Source organism: Lithobates pipiens, unplaced genomic scaffold (genome assembly GCF_037356315.1).
Source record: "Lithobates pipiens isolate NorthernLeopardFrog02 unplaced genomic scaffold, aLitPip1_a1.2 Scaffold_35, whole genome shotgun sequence".
NCBI lineage: Eukaryota > Metazoa > Chordata > Amphibia > Anura > Ranidae > Lithobates > Lithobates pipiens.
In genome coordinates, this window is record NW_027507811.1 from 19,065,587 (window position 1) to 19,092,619 (window position 27,033).

The 27,033-nt window shown below is 45.4% G+C and overlaps 3 protein-coding genes across 3 annotated transcripts in view; all 3 read right to left on the reverse strand.

The window, feature by feature from the left end:
• The window catches only part of LOC143955186 (uncharacterized), a 141,960-nt gene that overhangs the window by 66,298 nt on the left and 48,629 nt on the right, over positions 1-27,033 (reverse strand).
• Positions 4,645-27,033, reverse strand: part of LOC143956402 (uncharacterized) — a 48,985-nt gene continuing 26,596 nt past the window's right edge. The window contains 1 exon segment of the mRNA XM_077466616.1: positions 4,645-9,060. Coding sequence (XP_077322742.1) covers positions 8,171-9,060 — 890 coding nt within the window. The 3' untranslated portion in view covers positions 4,645-8,170.
• On the reverse strand, positions 9,259-13,544 carry LOC143955403 (uncharacterized). The gene is made up of 3 exons (XM_077465457.1): positions 13,131-13,544; positions 12,833-13,018; positions 9,259-9,462 (listed from the first exon to the last, which is right to left on the reverse strand). Exons 1-3 carry the CDS (start codon positions 13,365-13,367, stop codon positions 9,259-9,261), a joined length of 627 nt encoding a protein of 208 aa, XP_077321583.1. The 5' UTR covers positions 13,368-13,544.

The following is a 27,033-nucleotide window of genomic DNA, read 5'->3' on the forward strand; positions in this document are numbered from 1 at the left end:
AAGAAGCTTGAAACTGGTGGCCTTGATGAAAAAATGAGAGCTTAAAAAGGAACCCCATCTGTACTTTATTACTTGTGTCTGTAATATCTGTAGATACAGTTTCAGCGATCTCCTTTTGGCGATAGTGACCGGGGAAAGGTCTGCAAATAATTGGAGGGAGTTGCCCTGAAAGGAAAGGTCTTGACGGTACCTGGCTGCCTGCAGAAGCCTTTCTTTAGTGCGATAATAATGGAATTTGATAATATCTCTTGGCGGACCCTCGGTTGGTTTAGGGGCCAGTGATCTATGAATATGATCAAATTCCAGACGTTCATGGGGGAATCTCTGGTGCCAGCTCTTGGAAGAAAGCAGAAAGTGTTACCTTGCAGGTTTGTAATGACTTCAGGGACTTCAGGGATGTGGAGGTTATCTCTGCAGGCCGTATTTTCGGCATCTTCTAATTTATCCCGTAAACTCTCCATTTCAGCATTCAGATTGTCAACCTCCCCTTCATGACCCTCAAGGACCGTGGTTGCAAAGTCCATGTGTTGCTCCAGTTGATTAGTGCCGTGGCCTAGCTCTTTAAGACCCTTTACTAGGTCAGAGGAGAGCTTGTGGGAGGCCGTGGTAATTTCATCCCGCTATAGAGTGGAATTTCAGCAGTAAGGTATCAGAGTCTATTGTCACATGGCTTACCAGGGAAACTGATGGAGACTGTCCACAGGAGAGGTTCGGGCGCCATCTTGCCCCTTCTCTTTCCCACAGCAGGAGAATCCCTCAGCTAAGAGCGGTTCTTCCAACAGTGCTGGGAGGCTCAGCTCATACCTGCCAGGAGCCTGGCACGATCTGGAGCGGCGGGAGCCAGTTTGACTGTGCCGGTAAGAGGAATGCGCCCCACTAGCCGAGTGTATTGTGTCTGATGGCGCGTAGAGAGGAAGCTATGCGGCCATCTTCCCCCGATCCCGTGCATGCGCCCCAGAGATTGACCTTTTATATGGTGTACAGTATCTTCTCCTCATTTGCTGGGAACATTAAATTATATTGAGGAATAGTGATGGACCTTTCATATGGTGTACAGTATCTCCTCCTCATTTGTTGGGAACATGATGTTATATTGAGGAATGAAGATGGACCTTTCATATGGTGTACAGTATCTCCTCCTCATTTGTTGGGAACATGACGTTATATTGGGGAATGGAGATGGACCTTTCATATGGTGTACAGTATCTCCTCCTCATTTGTTGGGAACATGACGTTATATTGGGGAATGGAGATGGACCTTTCATATGGTGTACAGTATCTCCCCCTCATTTGTTGGGAACATGACATTCTATTGAGGAATGGAGGTGGACCTTTCATATGGTGTACAGTATCTCCTACTCATTTGTTGGGCACAATACACAAGGTGCATTGGGTGGTGAGGTAGGTACATTGATGATGTTCTTGCTGTCAGGAGTTAAGATTTCTCAGTATTGCCTTTGCAAAATGATGTATTGTTCTCTATTTTGTACATGAGCAACATTATGTGTAATTAAAATAAAAAAGGGTTGGCCTCTGTATATGGAAGGGGTATTTTAGAGCTGTGAGGATAAGGGATAGTCTTGTTCTAGGTGACTCCAATGCATATATATTTATTCATAACTGGCACAGGAGGTGTACAGAGTTGGGATTCCCCTGGAGGACTGGTGGGAACCCTCATAATGGGCACAGGAGCTGTGCAGAGTTGGGAACCCCCTGGAGGACTGGTGGGAACCCTCATAATGAACATATGAGGTGTGCAGAGTTCACAGGAGGTTTGTAGAGTTGGAAACTCCTTGGAGGACTGGGGGTAACCCTTATGATGGACACAGGAGGTGTACAGAGCCAGGATAAATGGCTGTAAAGGGATGGGATAGGGTAACTAGAGGTCCCCAATTTCGGAGTGACAATTTTGTCCCTTTTAAAAAAAACAGCATTAACGATTCAGGCTGTGTGTAAATCTGCCTAGGAACTATTGCTGTTTTCTCATTGGTTCCTTGAGAAGGAAGGGAGGGGAAGGGTATGTGCATTAGCTCCCTGGCTGCTCCCAGCCACCACACCAGTCCCAGTGTCACCAGATCAGTGTAAGCCAGAAACAGTTTTCCTGGTCACTGTCACAAGAGCGCTAGTGTCTTCCGATCATTGCAAGCCAGCAACAGTGTTCACGATCATCACCACACTTGCACTGTGTTATGGGACCAGGATCAACAGCGGGGTTGCTGGCTGCAGCCTCGCACGGACAAGAGAGAAGAGAGAGAGCTGGAACTGCTCATCCTCCTCCAGCCCCTATCCCCCTGATATCTTGTGTGTGCCCACAGCCACAGCCACACTCCAATCAGATTGGAGTGTGGGCGAGGAAGCGGGGATGAGTGGGCAAGGAATCCCAGCAGCCAGGAACACCATGGAGAATGGATGTGGAGGATATGCATACTGGATGAGCCTCCTTCCTTCCAGGGGTGAGTTTACCATCCATCCATTAACCCCCCTGATTGCTTCTACACCAGTCTCAGTGTTGCTAGACAAGTGTAAGCCAGCATTCCTGATCCCCGCCACACCAATCCCAGTGTCACCAGACCACTGCAGCCAGCAAGAGTATCCATAATTGCAGCAAAACCAGTTCCAGTGTAATCAGACCAGTATAAGTAAGTAACAGTGTTCTAGGTTTCTGACCTGGTTTCAGTGTTGCCAGACCAGTGTAAGCCAGCTATAGTATTTCTGATCACTGCCACACCAATGACAATGTCAGAAGAATAGTGCATCTAGCAACCACGTTCCTGATTGCTAGCCACACCATTGAAGTGTCACCAGAGTCAGTGCAGTCAGTGACACTGTTCCTGATCACTGCCACACCAGTGCAGTGTTGCATTTGTCTGTACTGAGCATGGCCTGTTTATTGACCACATTTCTGCCTGCTGCCTGGATCAATCCTTTGCCTGTTTCCTTACTATGCTTCAGCCTGTTGCCTTAACAGAACCATCTGAACGTCCCACTGACTAAGTTCAAGAGACACAAATCCCGGCCATCCTCTGCAGAAAACTGCTCTTCTGGAATCACAGGAACTATTTTGCTCACCCTCTGTTCAGCCTCCTGTACTTCCTGGCCAGTGAACATAGCATTCCTGGTGGTCTGGTGGTCACGGACCAGCAGGTTAGGTTTGCTTGGCCTATAGATACGAGATGATGCTACACTAAGCTATATTATCTGACAACTCATACAGAAGCAACCATTGCAGTACACTGTTTTTGATATAATTGGTTGATTTTTTAAATATTTTTTTAAATGAAATATTCAAAAGTCTCACCTTACCTCTTGAAAAAAAATAGCTTTCCAAAATGTGGTCATTCTGTGGGTGCTCCAGGGCCTCCAAAATGGGATATGTTGTAAGGTAATCAGATTCATAATTTATGCCCCTAGCAAACCTGAAGGTGCTCCTTGGATTTCCTCCTCAGGAGTAGAGGAATGTGTTTTGGGTGAAATTCTAAGTATGCCTATGCTGTGTAGTCGAAATACTGTATCTTACTAATTAACTTTGTGTAAAAAAGAATTACATTTTCTTGCTGAATATTCCAAAAACGTGGCAGAAAAAAAGAAATATTCAATAAACTCATGTTGCCTCTTCAAAAATGGGTTACTCTCCAAAATTTTGAGATTTTATGTGTTTTTCTGCTGTACTGGTGCTCCAAGTCCTCAAAACACAAGATAGAGTGGCACAGAGGTGTAGTGATTAGCATTCTCACCTAGCAGTAAAAAGGGTCGCTGGTTCAAATACCAACCACGACACTACCTGTTTGGAGTTTGCATGTTCTCCCTGTGCTTGCATGGGTTTCCTCCAGGTACTCTGGTTTCCTCCCATACTCCAAAGACATGCAGGTAGGTTAATTGGCTTCTGTCCAAAATTGGCCCTAGTATATGAATGGGGACCTTGGCTTGAGGGTAGGGACCAATGTGAGTGTGTAATGTACAGGGATAATTGTAGACACTCACTCAGGATGGACTGGTGTCTTTATTCAACCTTACTAACTATGTAACTATAGGTAGTAAAAAAATGTGATGCCTAATTTATGCCGCTTGAAGGTGCTCCTTGGATTTTAGGCCCCTCTATGCAAATGGTCTGGAAAAAGTCTCCTATATGTGGTATCCCCTTGCTCAGGAGAAATAGCAGAGTATTTTGGTGGGGAGGTGGTAATTCTAAATATGCCCATGCTGTTTGAAAAATGTCTTGTTAATTGATAACTGTATGTAAAAAAAATATATTTAACTGTCTTCATTTTCTATAAACTTGTGGCAAAAAGGTGCCATACCTCCAAATAAATATGCTGGATCGTGTACTTTGCAAAATGGGGTAAGTTTTGGGGTGTTTCCATTGTTCTGTAAGTTTAGAGCTTCAAGAAATGTTATAGGTAGTCAGGAAATGCAGATGCATAGTTTATGGCCGTAGAAAGCCCAAAGGTGCTTCTTGGATTTTGGGCCCCTTTTTTATGCAGAAAAGCAGCAAAAAAGTCTCACACATGTGGTATTCCCATACTGGGGAAGAGCAGAAGAATGTGTTTTGGGGTATAATTTTAAGTATGTCCATGCTGTAAAGTGAGAAATAAATAAAATGTTAAAATTACAACTTTGTGAAATAAAATCAAATTTTACTTTCTTCATTTTCCAAAAAATGATGGTGAAAAATTACAACTTCCAAAAAAACTCACTAAAACTCTTACTAAATACTTTGGGGTGTACACTTTACAAAAAGGGGAGGGGGGGTTAACATGCCAGTCTTCAAGTAGTAAATCTAGAAGTGGGCGTGGTTACAATGGGTGTGGTAAATAGGGCATCCCCAGAATTTGTTTTAAAAAAATGTTATGGGGGGATACCCCCACAGCAGATGTGGCAAAGTGGGAACAAAGCCAATGACTGGTGGCAACCCCTCATAATGGGCACATGGTGTGTACCGATATGGGAATTCAAAACAGAGATGGTGGGAACCCATTTTAATGGGCACAGAGCGTGTACGGCTCTGGGAATTCAAAACAGAGATGGTGGGAACCCCCTAATAATGGGCACAGAGCATATACGGATCTGGGAATTCAAAACAGAGATGGTGGGAACCCATTTTAATGGCCACAGAGGGTGTACGGATCTGGGAATTCAAAACAGAGATGGTTGGAACTCCTCATAATGGGCACAGAGGGTGTACGGAAGAGACTATCAGGTGAATGAACTCCCTAGCATCCAACAAACATTAAAATCTCTCATTTCAATTCCAGGTGGCCTAAACCAAAGTGTATCCGAAAAAGAATATTGTTGCTCCACCCCCAAGACTTCATAAACATGAAAAAGTTTGTTAGCGTGTGTAGCCGCCTTCTAGATAGGTGCTAGGGTGTATATTGTTTAGGATAGTGTGGTCTCCTGCTTAACAGGTAAAACATATCAGCTTGTCTGCTTAACAGAAAGCTTCTATCACTTAGAGACTGCTGCTGTGATTGGATCCACAGTATCTGAGAAGCTTTGGAAAGTGCTGGGTGAACAGGGGTGACCCACACAAAGCAGCAACATGAATACTCTCTCAGCCAATTACAGAGAGTGGTGCCCCTGAGCATGCTGGGTGCTGATATTTATATTTGGTGAGCACGTGGGATCCGGGTCTTCCTCCAGAGAGAGAGATCCATTTTTGGTGGGGGCCTGAAAGACCGACCCTCCTTTAATATTGGCCTTACTTTGTGCTTTAAGGGAATTAGGAGATCGGCCCCCAACCGGTCACCCAAAAAATGAAAGAGAACAGGGACTATCTTGGTACTGGCTTGAACAGCATAAACTCAAGATATAGAATAGGTAAATAGAAAATGTAATTAGTTCATAATTAAAAACACATTGTTGGGTACAGTTTGAATCCATATAGGATACAACATTTTACTTTGTGTTTTATTGTAATTGAATCTAGAGTGCTTCTTTAACAATGATTTGTAGCTTACAGTCTAATATGTGGTAACACTGTTCCATAGAAAGAGAGGAATTTTCTATATTAAGACAGCCTGGCAATACACCCAGAGTGTATGCTTAAATAATGTAAGCACAATATTCTGATAATATATCTAGAACTAACTAAGGTTATGCAATAACCTTCAGATGTAGACTTTAAGAGAGTGGTCTCCAAACTATGGCCCTCCAGTTGTTCAGGAACTACAATTTCCATCATGTCTAGTCATGTCTGTGAATGTCAGAGTTTTACAATGCCTCATGGGACGTGTAGTTCCACAACAGCTGGAGGGCCGCAGTTTTGGGGCCCCTGCTTTAACCAGTTAAAGACCGCTTACCACAGATATACTGTGGCAGAGTGGCTCTATTGTGCGAAACGAAATACCTGTACCAGTGGCGGCTGGTGAAATTTTAGAACGGGGGAGCGTCTGACCCTGCCCTTCCTTTTTGACCACTTCCACTTCTCATAAGCCCCACCCCTTATAGAATCCACCCACTCCGTCCCCTGCATTCCACTTTCTTCCATCCATAGTATCAGGAGTATACAGCTCAGCATTACAGGACAGGAGTATACAGCCATCAGCATCACAGATCAGGGTATAAAGCTCCACATTACAGATCAGGGAATACAGCTCAGCCTCACAGATCAGGGTATACAGCTCAGCCTCAAAGATCAGGGTATATAGCTCAGAATTAAAGATCAGGGTATACAGCTCAGTATTACAGATCTGGGTATATAGCTCAGCATTACAGGTCAGGGTTTACAGCTCAGCACTACAGATCAGGGTATATAGCTCAGCGTTACAAATCAGGGTATACAGCTCAGCTTTACAGATCAGGGTATATAGCTCACCATTACAGGTCAGGGTATACTGCTCAGCATTACAGATCAGGGAATATAGCTCAGCATTACAAATCAGGGTATACAGCTCAGCATTACAGATCAGGTATATTAGGATATCAGGGTATACAGCTCAGCATTATAGATCAGGGTATATAGTTCAGCATTACAAATCAGGGTATATAGCTCAGCATTACAGATCATGGTATATAGCCCAGCATTACAGATCACGGTATACAGCTCAGCATTACAGATCAGGGCATATAGCTTAGCATTACAGATCAGGGTATACAGCTCAGTGTTACAGATCAGGTTATAAAGCTCAGTATTACAGATCAGGTTATAAAGCTCAGCATTACAGATCAGTGTATACAGCTCCGCATTACAGATCAGGGTATATAGCAGAGTATTACAGATCAGGGTATACAGCTCAGCATTACAGATCAGGTTATAAAGCTCAGTATTACAGATCAGGTTATAAAGCTCAGCATTACAGATCAGTGTATACAGCTCAGCATCACAGATCAGGGTATATAGCTCAGTATTACAAATCAGGGTATACAGCTCAGCATAACAGATCAGGGTATACAGCTCAGCATTACAGATCAGGGTATACAGCTCAGCATTACAGATCAGGTTATATAGCTCAGCATTACAAATCAGGGTATACAGCTCAGCATTACAAAGCAGGGTATATAGCTCAGCATTACAGATCAGGGTATACAGCTCAGCTGATGCTATGATTAAGAACTGGATACAGGTATGAAACGTGTCAACTTATCTGTATAGACCACCACTGTACTGTATGGACTACTAATTTCATCAATAAAGAGATTGTATTGGAGTGTGGCCATCCAGCCACTTTTTCTTGGATGGGCTGACAGTTGTAACATCGATCTTGACAGAGAGATCAGTGGAAGGGACATGTGGGGGAGGAAAACATATGAGCTGGGTTTTAGATAGATTGAGTTTGAGGAAGTGGTGTGACATGCAGAGATGCATCCCTTTGGACGGGTCTCCCTTTGGGGGCCTGTGCAGAAACTCGGGGCGATGGGCCCGAGATTCTGGGCTATGGCCTCAAAAGCCACCCCCTAGAGACGCCACTGCCTGTCACTTTATTAGAAGGAACTGGTTTGCAGGGGTCACACAGTTCCAAAATAGAACACAGTGTGAAGATTACACAAAAAGAATACATTCAATATAGAGCAGCGCCACGCCCGCTGATTTTCTCAGACCTAAATTAAAATAAACAAAAAAGGAATCCCTGGACTGGTCATTGGAGCAACGAGCTGAAGTTAGGCACCTGGCCGTGGGAAATACTGTGTGCCTAGCCGCAGGGGTTGAAATAAGGGAGAACACCAGCAACTCCTATGTGTGAATTCTCTGGTGTGCAACAAGTGATTTTTTGTAAACAAAACATTTCCCGCACTCTGAGCAGGAATAGGGACGCTCACCTGTGTGAGATCTCTGGTGTTTAAGTAGGCTTTCGTTCTGACTGAAACATTTTCCGCACTCTAGGCAGAAAAAGGGACGCTCACCCGTGTGAATTTTCTGGTGTACAAGAAGGGCTCCCTTAAGCCTAAAAGATTTCCCACATTCTGCACAAGAAAAAGGATGCTCACCTGTGTGAATTCTTTGGTGCGAAACAAGTAGTTTTTTTATCATGTAAGATTTCCCGCACTCTGAACAGGAAAAAGGACGCTCACCCGTGTGAATTCTCTGGTGTTTATCAAAGTCTCCTTTATACATGAAAGATTTCTCGCACTCTGAACATGAATAAGGACGCTCGCCTGTGTGAATTCTCTGGTGTAGAACAAGCTTCCCTCTAAGGGTGAAAGATTTCTCGCACTCTGTACATGAATAGGGGCGGTTGTTCGTGTGGATTTTCTGGTGTTTTAGAAGGTCCCCGTTAAAAAGAAAACATTTACCGCACTCTGAACATGAATAGGGACGTTCACCCGTGTGAATTCTCTGATGTTTTAGACGGTCTCCATTATAAATGAAAGATTTCCCACACTCTGAACAGGAATAGGGACGCTCACCCGTGTGAATTCTTTGGTGTCTAATAAGTTTTCCTTTCTCAATGAAGCATTTCCCGCACTCTGAACATGAGTAGGGACTCACATCAGTGTGAATTTTCTGGTGTTGAATAAGGTTTCCTTTCCGATTGAAACATTTCCCGCACTCTGAACATGCATATGGACGCTCACCGGTGTGAATTCTCTGATGTCTTAGAAGGTCTTTATTATTAATGAAACCTTTCTCGCACTCTGAACATGAATAGGGACGCTCATCAGTGTGAAATTTCTTGTGATTAAGAAGTGTTGATTTTTTTGTAAACAATTTCCCACACACTGAACATGACAATGAACTCTCTCTTGTGTGAACATCTTCATTGCCTGAAGAAGATTCCTTGGGAATAGAAGGATCTATTGAAGTATCTGTAGTGTGAGATCCTATAGTCTTGGTGTGTGATCCATCAGAAGATTCCTCAGGATTAGAGGGATCCATTGATCCCCCCAATTGGGAAGGTCTGGGATGTATATTTGGAGTAACGGGATTTCCTCCTGGAGAATATTGTACAATGTTATTATCTTCTGTATTATAATCTGGAGATACAATGAGATGTTCCTCAGAGGTATTCCGGACATTGTGTCCACCTGTTGGGAAACAATTTACCATTAAATGTTATAACCTTCCATTCGGGAGTCATATATGTTGGTCCTTCACCAAATAATCTATAAGAGCTCCGGCATGGATTTGGGGGCAATTAGAAGAGAAAAACATGAATACAAATCAAGCGAAAGTGTCCAGAGCTCCAAACACAAAGTGAACAGTGCTATGTCTCTTCTGTTCTCGTGTGCAAAATTCTTCCAGAGTTTAATAAGTGGTTGGTGCACTTGGAACTTTCTTTTTTGTACCACTTTTGTACCACTTTCATGTTGGAAATTGAGAAAGAAGATGGACCTTCCTCCACCTAATTTCTTGAAAACATGGCGTTAAATTAAGGAATGGAGATGGACCTTTCATATGGTGTACAGTATCTCCTCCTCATTTGTTGGGAACATGACATTATATTGAGGAATGGAGATGGACCTTTCATATGGTGTACAGTATCTCCTCCTCATTTGTTGGGAACATGACGTTATATTGAGGAATGGAGATGGACCTTTCATATGGTGTACAGTATCTCCTCCTCATTTGTTCAGAACATGAATTATATAGAGGAATGGAGATGGACCTTTCATATGGTGTACAGTATCTCCTCCTCATTTGTTGGGAACATGACGTTATATTGAGGAATGGAGATGGAGCTTTCATATGGTGTACAGTATCTCCTCCTCATTTGTCGGGAACATGATGTTATATTGAGGAATGGAGATGGACCTTTCATATGGTGTACAGTATCTCCTCCTCATTTGTTGGGAACATGACATTATATTGAGGAATGGAGATGGACCTTTCATATGGTGTAAAGTATCTCCTCCTCATTTGTTGGGAACATGACGTTATATTGAGGAATGGAGATGGACCTTTCATATGATGTACAGTATCTCCTCCTCATTTGTTGGGAACATGACGTTATATTGAGGAATGGAGATGGACCTTTCATATGGTGTACCATATGAATGAAGATGCACTTTTCATATGGTGTACAGTATCTCCTCCTCATTTCTTGAAAACATGTTATATTGAAAAATGAAGATGGACCTTTCATATGGTGTACAGTACAGATGGGCTAAATGACCCCTTGTTCGGTTTGCACCATAAGTTTCGAATATCGTGAAAGTTCAGAACCGAATAACGAGTCCCATATGGGACCCGAACTGAAAAAATCTAAATTGCCCATTTTGAAGGCTTATATTCAAGTAATTGGGCATACAATGGTTCTGGGTCCGAGTACTGCCCTGGGGGACATGTATCAATGAAAACAAAGTTTGTAAAAAGCATAATTTTTAAATGAGTAAGGAGTAGGAACAGAATTGGACCCTTTTGTGAGGCTTTCAGGTGCTCTTGCCAATGGGATGAGTGGTGGGAGGTTAAATGCTTTGTCAAGCATGTGGTACACAAATTGCTTGTGTTTTAGCCACGCTTGATGTGCTTGAAACAAAGTTTGCAAAATTGCAACAGTGCGATTGGATACACATGTAGTAAAAAAAGCCCAGACAGCTGAGCTGTGGGAAGTGGGTGGGGGGGTTGTGCCTCACCCTCACTTTCCTCCTCTGCTCTATCCGGCCCCCAAGTCGAGTCAGTGATCTAAGAATAGCTCATATATGGAGCTGACTCCTCCATGCCTGATGCTGGGGCTATGGCAGAAATAGCTGTGAACAATGATGCAGGTTTAGCCACTTTGGCAGCTACAGTGGACTGCGCACTAGTCTGTGCTTGGGTGACAGAGGATGAGGATGGTTTAGTAAGCTAGTCCACCACCTCCTCTGCATGCTGTGGCTGGATAGCACGGGCAAAATCACTAAACAGAGGAAATTATGCTCTGCCTGAGGACTGACCACATCCACCTTTGCCTGTGGACACATAAACTGCTGGCCCCCTCACAGTGCCATGGGAACATCTGCCACTCCTTTGTTGTCCACCCAGACATAATGTAATAAAGATGTGGAAATGTGTACATGGATCCACTTTAATCAATGGAATGTGGTGTTTGGTGCACTTTAACTTGAGTACTCACTACACAAACACACCATATACTGCAGTAGAACTGCACTGAGACACTGCAATATACTGCATCAAACATGCAGTAATGCACAGAAATATACGGAGTCAAACTTGCAGTCACACACTGAAATATACTGCGTTAAGCGTGCACTAATGCACTGAACTATACTGCGTTAAACAACATATAACGCACTTAAATATACTGTGTTAAACCGCAGGTAATGCACTGATATATACTGCATTAACCTTGCAGTAATGCACTGAACTATACTGCGTTTTAGCCGCAGTAATGCACTGAACTTAACTGCGTTAAATGGCATGTAATGCACTGAAATATACTGCTTTAAATGGAAGGTAACACACTCAATTATACAGCGTTAAACTTGCAGTAATGCACTAAAATAAACAGCATCAAACTTGCAGTAACTCACTGAAATATACTGCGTTAAACGTGCACTAATGCACAGAAATATACTGCATTAAATGCATTACATAACGCACTGAAATATACAGTGTTAAACTTGCAGTAACGCACTGAACTATACTGCGTTAAACAGTAGGTAACGCACTGAAATATACAGCGTTAAACTTGCAGTAATGCAAGTATCTCCTCCTCATTTGTTGGGAATGTGATATTATATTGGGGGATCGAGATGGACCTTTCATATGGAGTACGGTATCTCCACTTCACTTGTTGGGCACAATACACATGATACATTTGGTGGTGGGGTGGGTACATCGATGATGTTATTGCTGTCAACAGTTATTGTTTATCAGCATTTCCTTTACAGAAGGATGTGAGATCTGTAGTTTGTAAATGAGCTGCAAACTTTGAAAGTGACTACAAAAAACAACCTTTGTATATGGAAGGGTTGCCTTGTTTTTAGAGCTATGTGGATGAGGGATAGCCTCATTCTATATGACTATATACATGTATATAAATGAGGGCTGGTGCGATCTTTCTGTGTGGAATCCTGAGTATACAGAGGATGGGGACATCTCTTTGGTGGGTTCCCATTACTGGATCCATCTGTAGGAAACACACACACTGACTGAATACATTGTTTCTATGTGTTTATCAGATGATGGGGGATCTAGGTGGACCCTCCGTACTGCTCTCTCCTTTACAATAAAGTCTCCTCTTACCCGGTGATGTGAGGGGTGGCTGATTGTCCATCATGACGTCCTTGTAGAGATCCTTGTGTCCTTCTAAATACTCCCACTCCTCCATGGAGAAATAGACAGTGACATCCTGACACCTTATAGGAACCTGACACACACAATGATACAGTCACCATCCAGACACATCCCTTGTCTGTTACTGGATAATGTCCCAGAATTCCCGGCACCGCTCACCTCTCCTGTCAGCAGCTCAGTGATCTTCTTGGTGACTTCTAGAATCTTATGATCATTAGTTTTCTGTAGGGTTAGGAGCGTTGGTGGATGCTTGGTGATGGAGCCTTGTCTTTGTCTTGTGGACAAGCGGTGACTTCTCCTTCTTGTATTATTCTCAATAGATGACTTCATAACTACAGTACAGTCCTGTAATATACATCAATAAATAGTATATCAGAATCCTCCTCACCTAACAAGGCAGGTCTGTGTATTATTAATAGAGTTAAGAATGATTAAACACTCCCAGAATCCTCCTCACCTCTCCGGTCAGCAGGTAGATGATCTCCAGGGTGAGGTTAAATATCCTTTCAGTCATGTGATTTTGGCCCATCTCCAGCTTCATTGATGTGGTCATGTGATCTATACAGGACTCTCCTCTCTGTAGATGGATAATAAACTGAGAATTATGTGGACTGTACTGGGATGAATAATGTCTGCACAGAGTTCCTCCATCGTAAATTCCATTTAAATAACAATCCCTACCAAAATCTTTCATGTTAGGCTTAGTATGACTGAGGAGGAGCTAGGACTTCTTTCAAGGTATTCTTCTGTGTCCTGGTTGTGGAGATTTCCTTTGAATCCCTGTCCAGCATGTATCTAGTCTATAAACCAGAGGCTCTGGATGGATAGTGGGATACAATGCCTTGAAAAAGTATTCATACCCCTTGAATTTTTCCACATTTTGTCATGTTACAAGCAAAAATGTAAATATATTTTATTGGGATTTTATGTGATGGACCAACACAAAGTGGCACATAATTGTGAAGTGGAGGGAAAATGATGAATGGTTTTCAATTTTTTTTTACAAATAAAGATCTGAAAAGTGTAGAATTACGGCTTCACGCTGGGACCCTACTGCGCATGCGCGTGGCACCTTTGCGTTCTCCAATTGGCCCGTTGGCGGGGAAAGGAGGAGGAAGCCGAGACGCCTACATAATTCACTGCGGTCTGGTCTCCTGGACGTGAGGATAGAATGCTATCCACCCCCCCCCCCCCCCCCAAGAAAGGAGCCACTTTTGGGTGGAACTCTGCTTTAATCTCAGTATAAATACAGCTGTTCTGTGAATCCCTCAGAGGTTTGTTAGAGAATCTTAGTGAACAAACAGCATTATGAAGGCCAAGGAAACACCAGGCAGGTGAGAGATAAAGTTGTGGAGAAGTATAAAGCAGGGTTAGGTTATAAAAACATATCCCAAGTTTGGACATCTCACGAAGCACTGTTCAATCCATCATCTGAAAATGGAAAGAGTGTGGCACAACTGCAAACCTACCAAGACATGGCCGTCCACCTAAACTGACAGGCCGGGCAAGGAGAGCATTCATCAGAGAAGCAGCCAAGAGGTCCATGGGAACTCTGGAGGAGCTGCAGAGATCCACAGCTCAGGTGGGAGAACCTGTCCACAGGACAACTATTAGTTGTGCTCTCCACAAATCTGCCCTTTATGGAAGAGTGACAAGAATTAAGTTATTGTTGAAAGAAAGCCAAAAGAAGTCCTTATTGCACTTTGTGAGAAGCTATGTGGGTGACACAGCAAACATGTGGAAGAAGGTGCTCTGGTCAGATGAGACCAAAATTTAACGTTTTGGCCTAAAAACAAAACATTATGTGTGGCGGAAAACTAGTACTGCACATCACCCTGAACACACCATCCCCACTAGGGATGAGCCGAACACCCCTCGGTTCGGTTCGCACCAGAACTTTCGAACGGACCCCAAATTCGTACGAACGTTAGAACCCCATTGAAGTCTATGGGACTCGAACGTTCGAAATGAAAAGTGCTAATTTTAACGGCTAATATGCAAGATACTGTCCTAAAAAGGGTTTGGGGACCTGGCTCCTGCCCCAGGGGACATGGGCCAATGCCTAAAATGTTTTTAAAAATGGCCGTTTTAATGACGATTAAAGTGAAAAAAAAAAAGTGAAATATTCCTTTAAATATGGTGTCTGGGGGGTGTCTGTAGTATGCCTGTGCAGTGCCACGTGTTTCCCGTGTTTAGAACAGTCCCTGCACAAAATGACATTAAACGGAAATAACACCATTTAAAACTGCTTGCGGTTTTAATGTTATATCTGGTTCCTGCAATATGGTTGAAAATCATTGAGAAAAATGGCATGGGTAGCCCTCCCTGCCCATTACCAGCCCCTTTAGGTCTTGTACGCATATTAAGGGGAACCCCGTACCCATATTAAAAAAAGGAAATGCGTGTGGCTCCCAGGCCCTATATACTCAGAACAGCAGTATACAGGCGGTGCAAACAAGACAGGGACTGTGTAGGTCTGTTGTGTTAAGTTGAATCTGTTTGTAATTTTCAACTGGTACATTTTTAAAGTGTAGTTCCAGTCAAAAAAACGATTTTTAAGCTTTTTGGAAAACATAGGGAAGGGTTATCACCCCTGTATAATTTGTTTTGTCGTCCATCTTTTTTCATCTCACTTGCTGTTGTCTCCTTCCGTTTGCAAGTAGGAGATGTTTGTAAATTGGATGTTTGAAAGTAGGGGCCTGCCCTATATGCTCTGCAGAAATGGCGGAACAAGGTGTTGGTTTTGCCACAACATTGTAATCCCTCAAAGTGACTCTTGGTGGGCGCTGGAGCGCCCTGCTGTGAACGATTATATCAAGAATTTTTAATTACATGCCATTGTTGAACAGTGGTAGAAAAATTGACCTTTGGTGGTTGTGGTGCTGGTGCCACAACACTATAAGTCCTCACCGTTACTCTGGGTGGGCACAGGAAGGGGCCCTCCTGTGAAATATTATATCAAGAATTGTAATTACACGCCCCTGTTAAACAGGGGCAGAAAAATTGGGCCTTAGGCACTGGTGCTGGTGCCACCACACTGCAACCTCTCCCATATACTCTAGTTTTAATGCAGGAATTAGCCCTGCTGCAAAGCATTGCATCAAAAATTGTAATTAAACGCCCCTGTTAAACAGGGGCAGAAAAATTGGGCCTTAGGCACTGGTGCTGGTGCCACCACACTGCAACCTCTCCCATATACTCTTGTTTGATTGCAGGAATTAGCCCTGCTGCAAAGCATTCCATCAAAAATTGTACTTAAACGCCCCTGTTAAACAGGGGCAGAAAAATTGGGCTGATGGCATCAACCAGAACCAGAAATGTTCTTCCAACATATCAGCGGAGGAGGAAGAGGATAGACAATCAACATAACAGGACAGTCACTCAGCATCAGCATAGGCAGTCTTGAAGGGATGTGGTATTTCAAAAAAAATTATTCGGTTACATCAGCTTCAGGTGCTTGGTAGCTGTGGGTGATCCAAGACTGATTCATCTTGATGAAGGTCAGTCGATCAACTGATTCGGTGGACAGGCGCACCCTGTGATCGGTAACAAAGCCACCAGCAGCACTGAAGGTGCGTTCCGAAAGAACGCTGGATGCAGGACAGGCCAGTAGCTCAATTGCATACTGTGCAAGCTCTGGCCAGTGATCCATCCTCAAGACCCAGTAAGCCAGAGGATTTTCGGTGGGAAAGGTGTCCAAGTCTGACCTTGCCCCTAGGTATTCCTGCACCATGTAAATCAGACGCTGGCGATTGGTGCTGGAACCGATCATACCTTGGGGCTGCAGACTAAAAAATTGTCTGAAAGCATCAGTCAGACGGCCACCTTCTCCACCGCTCCTTCTGACCGATGCCTCAGCAACACGTTGTCCAGGACCAGGAGTTTGTAACCTCCCAGTCTCTGGGAACGCGTTGCACAGACCTTTCTGCAAGGCCTCCCGGAGATGTCTCATCCTCTGCTCCCTCTGCGATGGCAAGATAAGGTCGGCAACCTTACCCTTGTACCGTGGATCAAGGAGAGTGGCCAGCCAGTAATGGTCCCTCTCCTTGATCCGAAGAATACGAGGATCCTTCCGCAGGCTTTGCAGGATCAGGGAGGCCATGCAGCGTAGGTTAGCTGAGGCATTCGGTCCGGAGTCCTCTGGGTCACTAAGGACAACATGATCCGCAGCTACCTCCTCCCAGCCACGTACAAGTCCACGTGTTTCTTGGGACTGTGAATCATCCCTACAAGACTGCTGCTGCTGCTGCTGATGCTGATGCTGAGTGCCAGCCTCCACCTCCATGCTGACACAATCATCCTCCTCCTCCTCTTCCTCCTCTTCATCCTCTTCCTGTGTGATGGGTGGCACAGCAGGAACACTGTCTGGATAAAGGGGGCCTTGAGAGGCAAGGAAGTCCTCCTCTTCCTGCCTCTGTTCTGCCTCAAGTGCCCTGTCCATTATTCCACGCAGCGTATGCTCCAAGAGGTGGACAAGAGGTACAGTGTCACTGGTGCATGCACTGTCACTGCTCACCATCCTTGTGGCCTCCTCAAACGGTGACAGGACAGTGCATGCATCCCTGATCATGCCCCACTGGCGTGGTGAGAAAAAACCAAGCTCCCCTGACCCTGTCCTGGTGCCGTAGTCGCACAGGTACTCATTGATGGCCCTCTGCTGCGTGTGCAGCCGCTGCAGCATGGCCAATGTTGAGTTCCATCTGGTGGGCATGTCACATATAGGGCGCTTCTTGGGCAGGTTCAACTCCTTTTGGAGCTCAGCCAGCCGAGCACAGGCATTAAATGATCGGCGGAAATGCACACAGACTTTCCTGGCCTGCTTCAGGACATCCTGTAAGCCGGGGTACCTGCCCAAGAACCGCTGCACCACCAGGTTAAGGACGTGAGCTACACTGGGCACATGGGTCAGTTGTCCCTGTCGGAGGGCGGAGAGGAGGTTGGTGCCATCGTCGCAAACCACCATTCCTGGCTTAAGCTGGCGTGGCGTCAACCACCTCTCGGCCTGCCCCTGCAGAGCTGACAAAACATCCGCCCCAGTGTGGCTCCTGTCCCCCAAACAAACCAGCGCAAGCACGGCATGGCATCGTTTTGCCTGCGTACTTGCGTAGCCCCTGGAACGCCTACGGAGCACCGCTGGTTCTGAGGACAGAGCACTGGAAGAGGCCATGGAGGAAGAAGAAGAGGAGGGGGTGGAGGAGAGAGGTGTGTCACAACCAATAGTAGCATTTTGGAGGCGTGGTGGCGGAACAACCTCCAACACTGCACCTTGTCCTGCATCCTTCCCAGCTGCCAGAAGAGTGACCCAATGGGCCGTGAAAGACAGGTAACGTCCCTGTCCATGCCTGCTGGATCATGAGTCAGCGGTAATATGCACCTTACCGCTGACCGCCCTGTCCAGCGAGGCAAGGACATTGCCTTCCACATGCCGGTAGAGAGCCGGAATCGCCTTCCGTGAGAAAAAGTGGCGTTTGGGGACCTGCCACTGAGGAACCGCACATTGTACAAACTCACGGAAGGGGGCCGAGTCTACCAACTGAAAAGGCAGCAGTTGAAGTGCTAGCAATTTAGCCAAGCTAGTATTCAACCACTGGGCATGTGGATGGCTGGGAGTGAACTTCTTCCGCCGGTCCAGCAGCTGGGGCAGGGACATTTGCCTGCTATAATCGGACGTGGGTGTACCGCTAGCAGAGTTCCCGGAAGCACTTGGCTGTGACACACCTAATTCTACACCTTCATTCCTCTCAGAGCAGGTTTCAGAGAGGACTGAAGGTCTAGTGGGGTTGGAGATGCCAGCTGATGAGGAGCAAGGAGAGGTCCGCTTTGTTCTTTGGTGTGGGTCTTTGAGGTACGCTTGCCAACGAGCTGCATGGCAGGTCAACATATGTCTGGTCAAGCATGTGGTGCCCAAGCGGCTGATGTTTTGGCCACGTGAGATACGCTTGAGACATATGTTGCAAATAGCAGCAGTGCGATCTGATGCACTCGTCTCAAAAAAGGCCCACACCAAAGAACTTTTAGAATAACGCGCAGAGGCAGCGCTCTGCACAGGCGGAGCTCTGCGGTGTGATTCAGTCGGTGTGCTGCCCCTAAGCTGGCCCCCGGAGGGCATCCTGCCTCGTTGGACATGTGCCTCCTCCTCCTCCTCCTCCCTCCTTCCAGGCACCCACGTGGAGTCAGTGCCCTCATCATCCCCTCCCTCTTCATCGCTGTAGCAAACCTGGCAGTATGCTGCAGCTTGTGGAACATGACTGCCAGATTGCTGTCCTTCTTGAGCATCCCCTCTCTCTGCGCTCACGCTACTGCCTTCCTCTAGCTGAGTGTCATCATCAGAGCCCACAAAACACTGGGCATCCTCCTGGAGCATGTACCCAACACTGTGCTCAAAGAGTTCAGGATACTCCATAGGAGGACGTGGTGGGTCTAGGGAAGGAGTCACTGATGATGACATTGAGAGGAGGGAAGACGATGCGTTGGCAGCTGCTTTGCTACTACCCTGAGACTGGGTGAGAGAGGATGAGGAGGATGAAGAGGGCTTGGTCATCCACTCTACCAAGTCGTTGGCATGTTGCGGTTCAACATGTCCAGCTGCCGAAAAGAAGGACAAGCATGTCCCATGGCCACGTGCTGATGACAATGCACCGCGTCCACGACCAGCACTGTTGTCTCTAGACACAGAGCCTGCTTGCCCTCTTTTATCGGCTCGCGCCTGTCTGCCTCTCCTTGCTGGCCTTCCAGACATGGTAATGGCCTGAAGGGAGTTGGGTAAAACAGAAGTTGGGTAGTGTATATTGTGCTGGAGGCACACAACACCCACTAACTCCTGCAGATGCCTTTATTATAGAACACCAGAGATAAAGGGGTATATACAGATGTATACTGTGCTGTGCTGGAGGCACACACAACTTCCAATAACTCCTGCAGATGGCAAGTGGGCTCAAATAGAGAACAGCTATGTAGGTGGATATAGCGGTATGTACTGGGTACAGAGCACGCAGACAGCACGCACTATCTCCTAACACTACTGACTGCAAGCTCTATTATTAAAGATAGATCACTAGCTATATAGGTGAGGTGAATATAGCGGTGTATACTGCGGTCAGGGCACGCAGACAATAACCACTACACAACAGCAAGATAGAAAATCGGCCGAAAACGATCGGTGTGTACTGTGTTGAAGGTACACAGAACACCCACTGCTTCAGACGCCAAGACACTACACGAGGCTGCCGCGATGGCGGCCTTATATAGTGTGGGGCGTGCACTACACAGCCTGAGCTATGATTGGCCACAGGCATCCTGCCTGTGGCCAATCATGACTCTCCTCGCTGCTGGCGCTGCGATTGGCCAAGCATGCGGGGTCACAGTGCATGCTTGGCCAATCATGAGCCAGCAATGCACTGCGCCATCGCAGTGCATTGTGGGCCGTGAGCGCCACGCGAATTTGACGCGAACGGACCAAAATGTTCGGATTTCGCCGAACGGACGAACAGCCAATGTTCGAGTCGAACGTACGTTCGACTCGAACACAAAGCTCATCCCTAATCCCCACTGTGAAACATGGTGGTGGCACCATCATGTTCTGGGGATGCTTTTCTTCAGCAGGGACAGGGAAGCTGGTCAGAGTTGATGGGAAGATGGATGGAGCCAAATACAGGACAATCTTAGAAGAAAACCTGTTAAACCTGTAGACCAGACTTGAGACTGGGGCGGAGGTTCACCTTCCAGCAGGACAATAACCCTAAACATACAGCTAGAGCTACAATAGAATGGCATAGATTAACCGCTTGCTGACAAGCTGCTGTCATTATACTATGGGAGGTCAGCACGATCCCACGAACCATCGTAGCTGTACATCGGACCCTTTAAGTGGAATAGCACTGAGGCGGTGCCGATGCACGATTGCAGGCAAGAGAGCCAGAACAGGGACGTGTGTGTGTGTGTGTGTAAACACACAAATCCCTGTTCTGTGAGGAGAGGAGAGACAGATCGTGAGTTCCTACCAGCTGGAACAATGATCTGTCATTTCCTCTAGTCACTCCCATCCCCCTACAGTTAGAACACACATGAGGGAACACAGTTAACCCCTTGATCGCCCCCTAGTGTTAACCCCCTTTCCTGCCAGTGACATTTACACAGTAATCAGTGCATTTTTATAGCACTGATCGCTGTATAATTGTCAATGGCCCCAGAAATGTGTCAGAAGTGTCCAATCTCTCTGCCGCAATGTTGAAGTCCCGATAAAAAACGCTGATTACTGCCATTACTAGTAAAAAAATTTAAGTAAATAAAAATTACATAAATCTATCCGCTATTTTGTAGACGTTAGAACTTTTTCACAAACCAATCAATATATAGGCTTATTGTGATTTTTAATACCAAAAATGTGTAGAAGAACACATATCAGCCTAAACTGAGAAAAAAAATTAGCTTTTTAAAAAAATAAATAAATTGGGGATATTTACTATAGCAAAAAGTACAAAATATTGTGTTTTTTTCAAAATTGATGCTCTTTTTTTTTGTTTATTGCGTAAAAAATAAAAGCCGCAGAGGTGATCAAATACCACCAAAAGAAAGCTCTATTTGTGGGGAAAAAAGGATGTCAATTTTGTTTGGTTACAACGACCGCGCAATTGTCAGTTAAAGCAACGCAACACCGAATCACGAAAGATGGCCCGGTCATTGAGCAGCCAAATCTTCTGGAGCTGAAGTGGTTAAAACATATTTATGTGTTAGAATGGTCCAGTCAAAGTGCAGACCTAAATCCAATTGAGAATCTGTGGCAAGACTTGAAAATTGCTGTTCACAGACTCTCCATCCAATCTGACAGAGCTTGAGATATTTTGCAAAGAAGAATGGGCAAAAATGTCCCTCTCTAGATGTGCAAAGCTCGTAGAGACATCCCCCAAAAAGACTTGCAGCTGTAATTGCAGAGAAAGGCGGATCTACAAAGTATTGACTTTCCAGAAGTATTCCACTTCACAATTATGTGCCACTTTGTGTTGGTCTATCACATCAAATCCCATAAAATACATTTACGTTCTTTGTTGTAACATGAGAAAATGGGGGAAATTCCGAGGGGTATGAATACTTTTTCAAGGCACTGTAAATGGTTCTACCGTATATTTAGGATGTATCCAGTCTATAAACCAGAGGCTCTGGATGGACAGTTGGATAAATGGTTCTATATTTAGGATGTATCTGGTCTATAAACCAGAGGCTCTGGATAGACAGTTGGATAAATGGTTCTATATTTAGGATGTATCCGGTCTATAAACCAGAGGCTCTGGATGGACAGTTGGATAAATGGTTCTATATTTAGGATGTATCTGGTCTATAAACCAGAGGCTCTGGATAGACAGTTGGATAAATGGTTCTATATTTAGGATGTATCCGGTCTATAAACCAGAGACTCTGGAGTAAAACTTGGAGAAATGGTTCTACATTTAGGATGTATCCAGTCTATAAACCGGAGGCTCTGGATGGACAGTTGGATATGTAACTGAGTACATATTATAATAGTGTAGAATCTGAAGGACTTCTCAGTGACTATGGAGGAAGAGGATGGACATGACGGGGGGATTACTGGATATAAATGTAAAACAATTCATATTACCACCTCTGTTGCCGGGTGGAGGAATAACTCCCTCTATTGTTTGCAAATATTTTTCTCTCTCTAGGAATTTCCTGTCTGTAGATGACATCACTTCCTGTCTGTAGATGACATCACTTCCTGTCTCTGCATTCCACTAATAATAAGTGAGATCACCACTTTGTGGATAAAATAAAAACTGCAGACTGTGTTTTTTAAATACTTTAACAGTCGTGTCTTGGTTTGTTTTTCAGTTTTGTTGCTTAATATCACATGCAAATAAATATCACATGAAAAAAAAAATTCTATCTGGGATGACATGAAGAGACAGAAGGATTTGAGGCAGCCGACATCCACAGAAGATCTGTACTTGGTTCTGCAAGATGTTTGGATCTACCTGCCGAGTTCCTTTAAAAACTGTTCAAGTCTACCTAGAAGAATTGATGGTGGTTTGAAGGCAAAGGGCGGTCACACCATATATGGATTGGATTTGGATTTCTCTTCTGTTCATTAACTTTACAGTTTGTTCAATAATAAAAATAAAATATTAACACTTCTATTTCTGAAAGCATTCTTCTTTTAAACTTTTTTTTTTTTTAGATTACATAAATTTTGCACATTATTGCATATCTATGGTTAAAGGCATTGTGTATGCTTTTTTATTGAATTTGTTACTTTTATATGACCATTGAATATAAATAGTTTTATCCACAATAAATAGTAATGCATGGGACCTGTAAAAGTCATGTGGTTTATCCAGAGTTGCGTATTTCAAACTTCAGGATGGAATTTGCTCATTAGCTCAATGGCACCAGGCTTTACATTTGTACCCAAGTATGATATACAGATTACAGCAAAAACTTTGCAAAAACAATATACTTAAATTATGCCATACTCAAAAAGTCTTCAGCGTGTAAGATTTAGCAAAAAAAAAAGTTTTTCCTAGGGACTTTTTTTTTGGTATTTGATTTGGGCGGGTTTCTCTTCTGTCCTATCACTGTCTGTAGATTTTTATGAAAAAATAATGTGTGCAGAGATAGATGTGTTAGGATTATGGGAACCGTTCATAATGCGCAGAGGAGGTGTGCAGAGTTGGGACCCCACCTGGAGGACTGGTGGGAACCCTCATAATGGGCACAGGAGGTGTACAGAATTGGGAATGCCCTGTAGGAATGGTGGGAACCCTCATAATGAGCACAGGAGGTGTGCAGAGTTGGGAATGCCCTGTAGGACTGGTGGGAACCCTCATAATGGGCACAGGAGGTGTGCAGAGTTGTGAATGCCCTGAAGGACTAGTGGGAACCTTCATAATGGGCACAGGGGGTGAGCAGAGTTGGGAATGCCCTGTAGGACTGGTGGTAACCCTCATAATGGGCACAGGAGGTGTGCAGAGCTGGGAATGCCCTGTAGGAATAGTGGGAACACTCATAATGAGCACAGGAGGTGTGCAGAGTTGGGAATGCCCTGTAGGACTGGTGGGAACCCTCATAATGGGCACAGGAGGTGAGCAGAGTTGGGAATGCCCTGTAGGACTGGTGGGAACCCTCATAATGAGCACAGGAGGTGTGCAGAGTTGGGAATGCCCTGTAGGACTGGTGGGAACCCTCATAATGGGCACAGGAGGTGAGCAGAGTTGGGAATGCCCTGTAGGACTGGTGGTAACCCTCATAATGGGCACAGGAGGTGTGCAGAGTTGGGAATGCCCTGTAGGACTGGTGGGAACCCTCATAATGGGCACAGGAGGTGAGCAGAGTTGGAAATGCCCTGTAGGACTGGTGGGAACCCTCATAATTGGCAGAGGAGGTGTTCAGAGTTGTGAATGCCCTGTAGGACTGGTGAGAACCCTCATAATGGGCACAGGAGGTGTGCAGAGTTGTGAATGCCCTGAAGGACTGGTGGGAACCCTCATAATGGGCACAGGAGGTGTGCAGAGTTGGGAATTCCCTGTATGACTGGTGGGAATCCTCATAATGGGCACAGGAGGTGTGCAGAGTTGGGAATGCCCTGTAGGACTGGTGGGAACCCTCATAATGGGCACAGGAGGTGAGCAGAGTTGGGAATGCCATGTAGGACTGGCGGGAACCCTCATAATGGGCACAGGAGGTGTGTAGCATTGGGGATGCCCTGTAGGACTGGTGGGAATCCTCATAATGGGCACAGGAGGTGTGTAGCATTGGGGATGCCCTGTAGGACTGGTGGGAATCCTCATAATGGGCACAGGAGGTGTGTAGCATTGGGGATGCCCTGGAGGGCTGGTGGGAACCCTCATAACGGGCACAGGAGGTGTACATTATAGAAAGAATTCTTTATAATGGGAAGAATACGTGTGCAGAGCCAGGATGCAGGGATGTACAGGGATGGTGGGATAGGGTAACCAGAAGTCCCCAATTTCAAGAGGCTGACCCCAGCCAAAATGTGTCCCCAATATTTTCCCTTTTTTGAAAACAGCATCAACAATTTAGGCTGTGTGTAAATCTACCTATTGCTGTTCTCTCATTGGTTCCTGGAGAAGAAAGGGAGGGGAGGGGGTGCGTGCATTACCAGCCAGCTTCTCCCAACCACCACACCAGTCCCAGTGTCACCGGACCAGTATAAGCCGGGCAACAGTGTTCCTGCTCACTGTCACACCAGTGCTAGTGTCTAGTTTAGACCATTGCAAGCCAGAGTTCATGATCACCACTAGGGATGAGCTTCGTGTTCGAGTCGAACATACGTTCAACTCGAACATCTGCTGTTCGCCCGTTCGGCGAATTCCAAACGTTATGGGCCGTTCGCGCCAAATTCGCGTGGCGCTCACGGCCCACAATGCACTGCGTCATCGCAGTGCATTGCTCGCTCATGATTGGCCAAGCATGCACTGTGACCCCGCATGCTTGGCCAATCACAGCGCCAGCAGCGAGGAGAGCCATGATTGACCACAGGCAGGATGCCTGTGGCCAATCATAGCTCAGGCTGTGTAGTACACGCCCCACACTATATAAGGCTGCCAGCGTGGTGGCGTAGTGTAGTGTGTTGGCGTCTGAAGCAGTTAGTGGGTGTTCTGTATATTCACCTCACCTATATAGCTAGTGATCTATCTTTTATAATAGAGCTTGCAGTCAGTAGTGATAGGAGCTTGTGCGTGCTGTCTGCGTGCTCTGTACCCAGTACACACCGCTATATCCACCTACATAGCTCTTCTCTATTTGAGCCCACTTGCCATCTGCAGGAGTTATTGGAAGTTGTGTGTGCCTCCAGCACAGCACAGTATACATCTGTATATACCCCTTTATCTCTGGTGTTCTATAAAAAAGGCATCTGTAGGAGTTAGTGGGTTTTTTTGTGCCTCCAGCATAGGGATGAGCCGAACACCCCCCGGTTCGGTTTGCACCAGAACTTTCGAACGGACCCCAAATTCGTACGAACTTTAGAACCCCATTGAAGTCTATGGGACTCGAACGTTCGAAATTAAAAGTGCTAATTTTAACGGCTAATATGCAAGATACTGTCCTAAAAAGGGTTCGGGGACCTGGCTCCTGCCCCAGGGGACATGGGTCAATGCAAAAAAAAGTTTTAAAAACGGCAGTTTTGGCGGGAGCACTGATTTTAATGACGATTAAAGTGAAAAAAAAAAATGAAATATTCCTTTAAATATGGTGCCTGGGGGGTGTCTGTAGTATGCCTGTGAAGTGCCACGTGTTTCCCGTGTTTAGAACAGTCCCTGCACAAAATGACATTAAACGGAAATAACACCATTTAAAACTGCTTGCGGTTATAATGTTATATCTGGTTCCTGCAATATGGTTGAAAATCATTGAGAAAAATGGCATGGGTAGCCCTCCCTGCCCATTATCAGCCTATTTGGGTCTTGTACGCATATTAAGGGGAACCCTGTACCCATATTAAAAAAAGGAAATGCGTGTGGCCCCCAGGCCCTATATACTCAGAACACAGGGACTGTGTAGGTTTGTTGTGTTAAAGCGGGAGTCCGCCGGGACTCCGCGTTTTTTTTTTTTTTTAAAAGCCAGCAGCTACAAATACTGCAGCTGCTGACTTTTAAAATAGTGACACTTACCTGTCCAGCGCGCCCGCGATGTCGGCACCCGAAGCCGATCTCTAGATCGTCTCTCAGGTGCTGCCGCCACCATCTTGGGTATGGGAATCAGGAAATGGAGCCTTTCGGCATCATTTTCCCGGTTCCCTACTGCGCATGCGCGAGTCGCGCTGCACAAAAAGGACGGTCCCCGCTGCCTCTGGGATCTGTGTGTTTCCCAGCAGGCAGCGGGGCACTTGCGGAAAGGGGCGTAATCTACGCCCCTTTCCACAGAGAGCTGTCCCGGGAAAGTGGGTGCAGATACTTGTACTGTACAGGTATCTGCACCCCCCTCCCCCCTGAAAGGTGCCAATTGTGGCGCCGGAGGGGGGGAGGGTTCCGATGAGCAGAAGGTCCACTTTAGGGTGGACCTCCGCTTTAAGTTGAATCTGTTTGTAATTTTCAACTGGTACATTTTTAAAGTGTAGCTCCAGTCAAAAAAACTATTTTTAAGCTTTTTGGAAAACATAGGGAAGGGTTATCACCCCTGTATAATTTGTTTTGTCGTCCATCTTTTTTCATCTCACTTGCTGTTGTCTCCTTCCATTTGCAAGTAGGAGATGTTTGTAAGTTGGATGTTTGAAAGTAGGGGCCTTCCCTATATGCTCTGCAGAAATGGCGGAACAAGGTGTTGGTTTTGCCACAACATTGTAAGCCCTCAAAGTGACTCTTGGTGGGCGCTGGAGCGCCCTGCTGTGA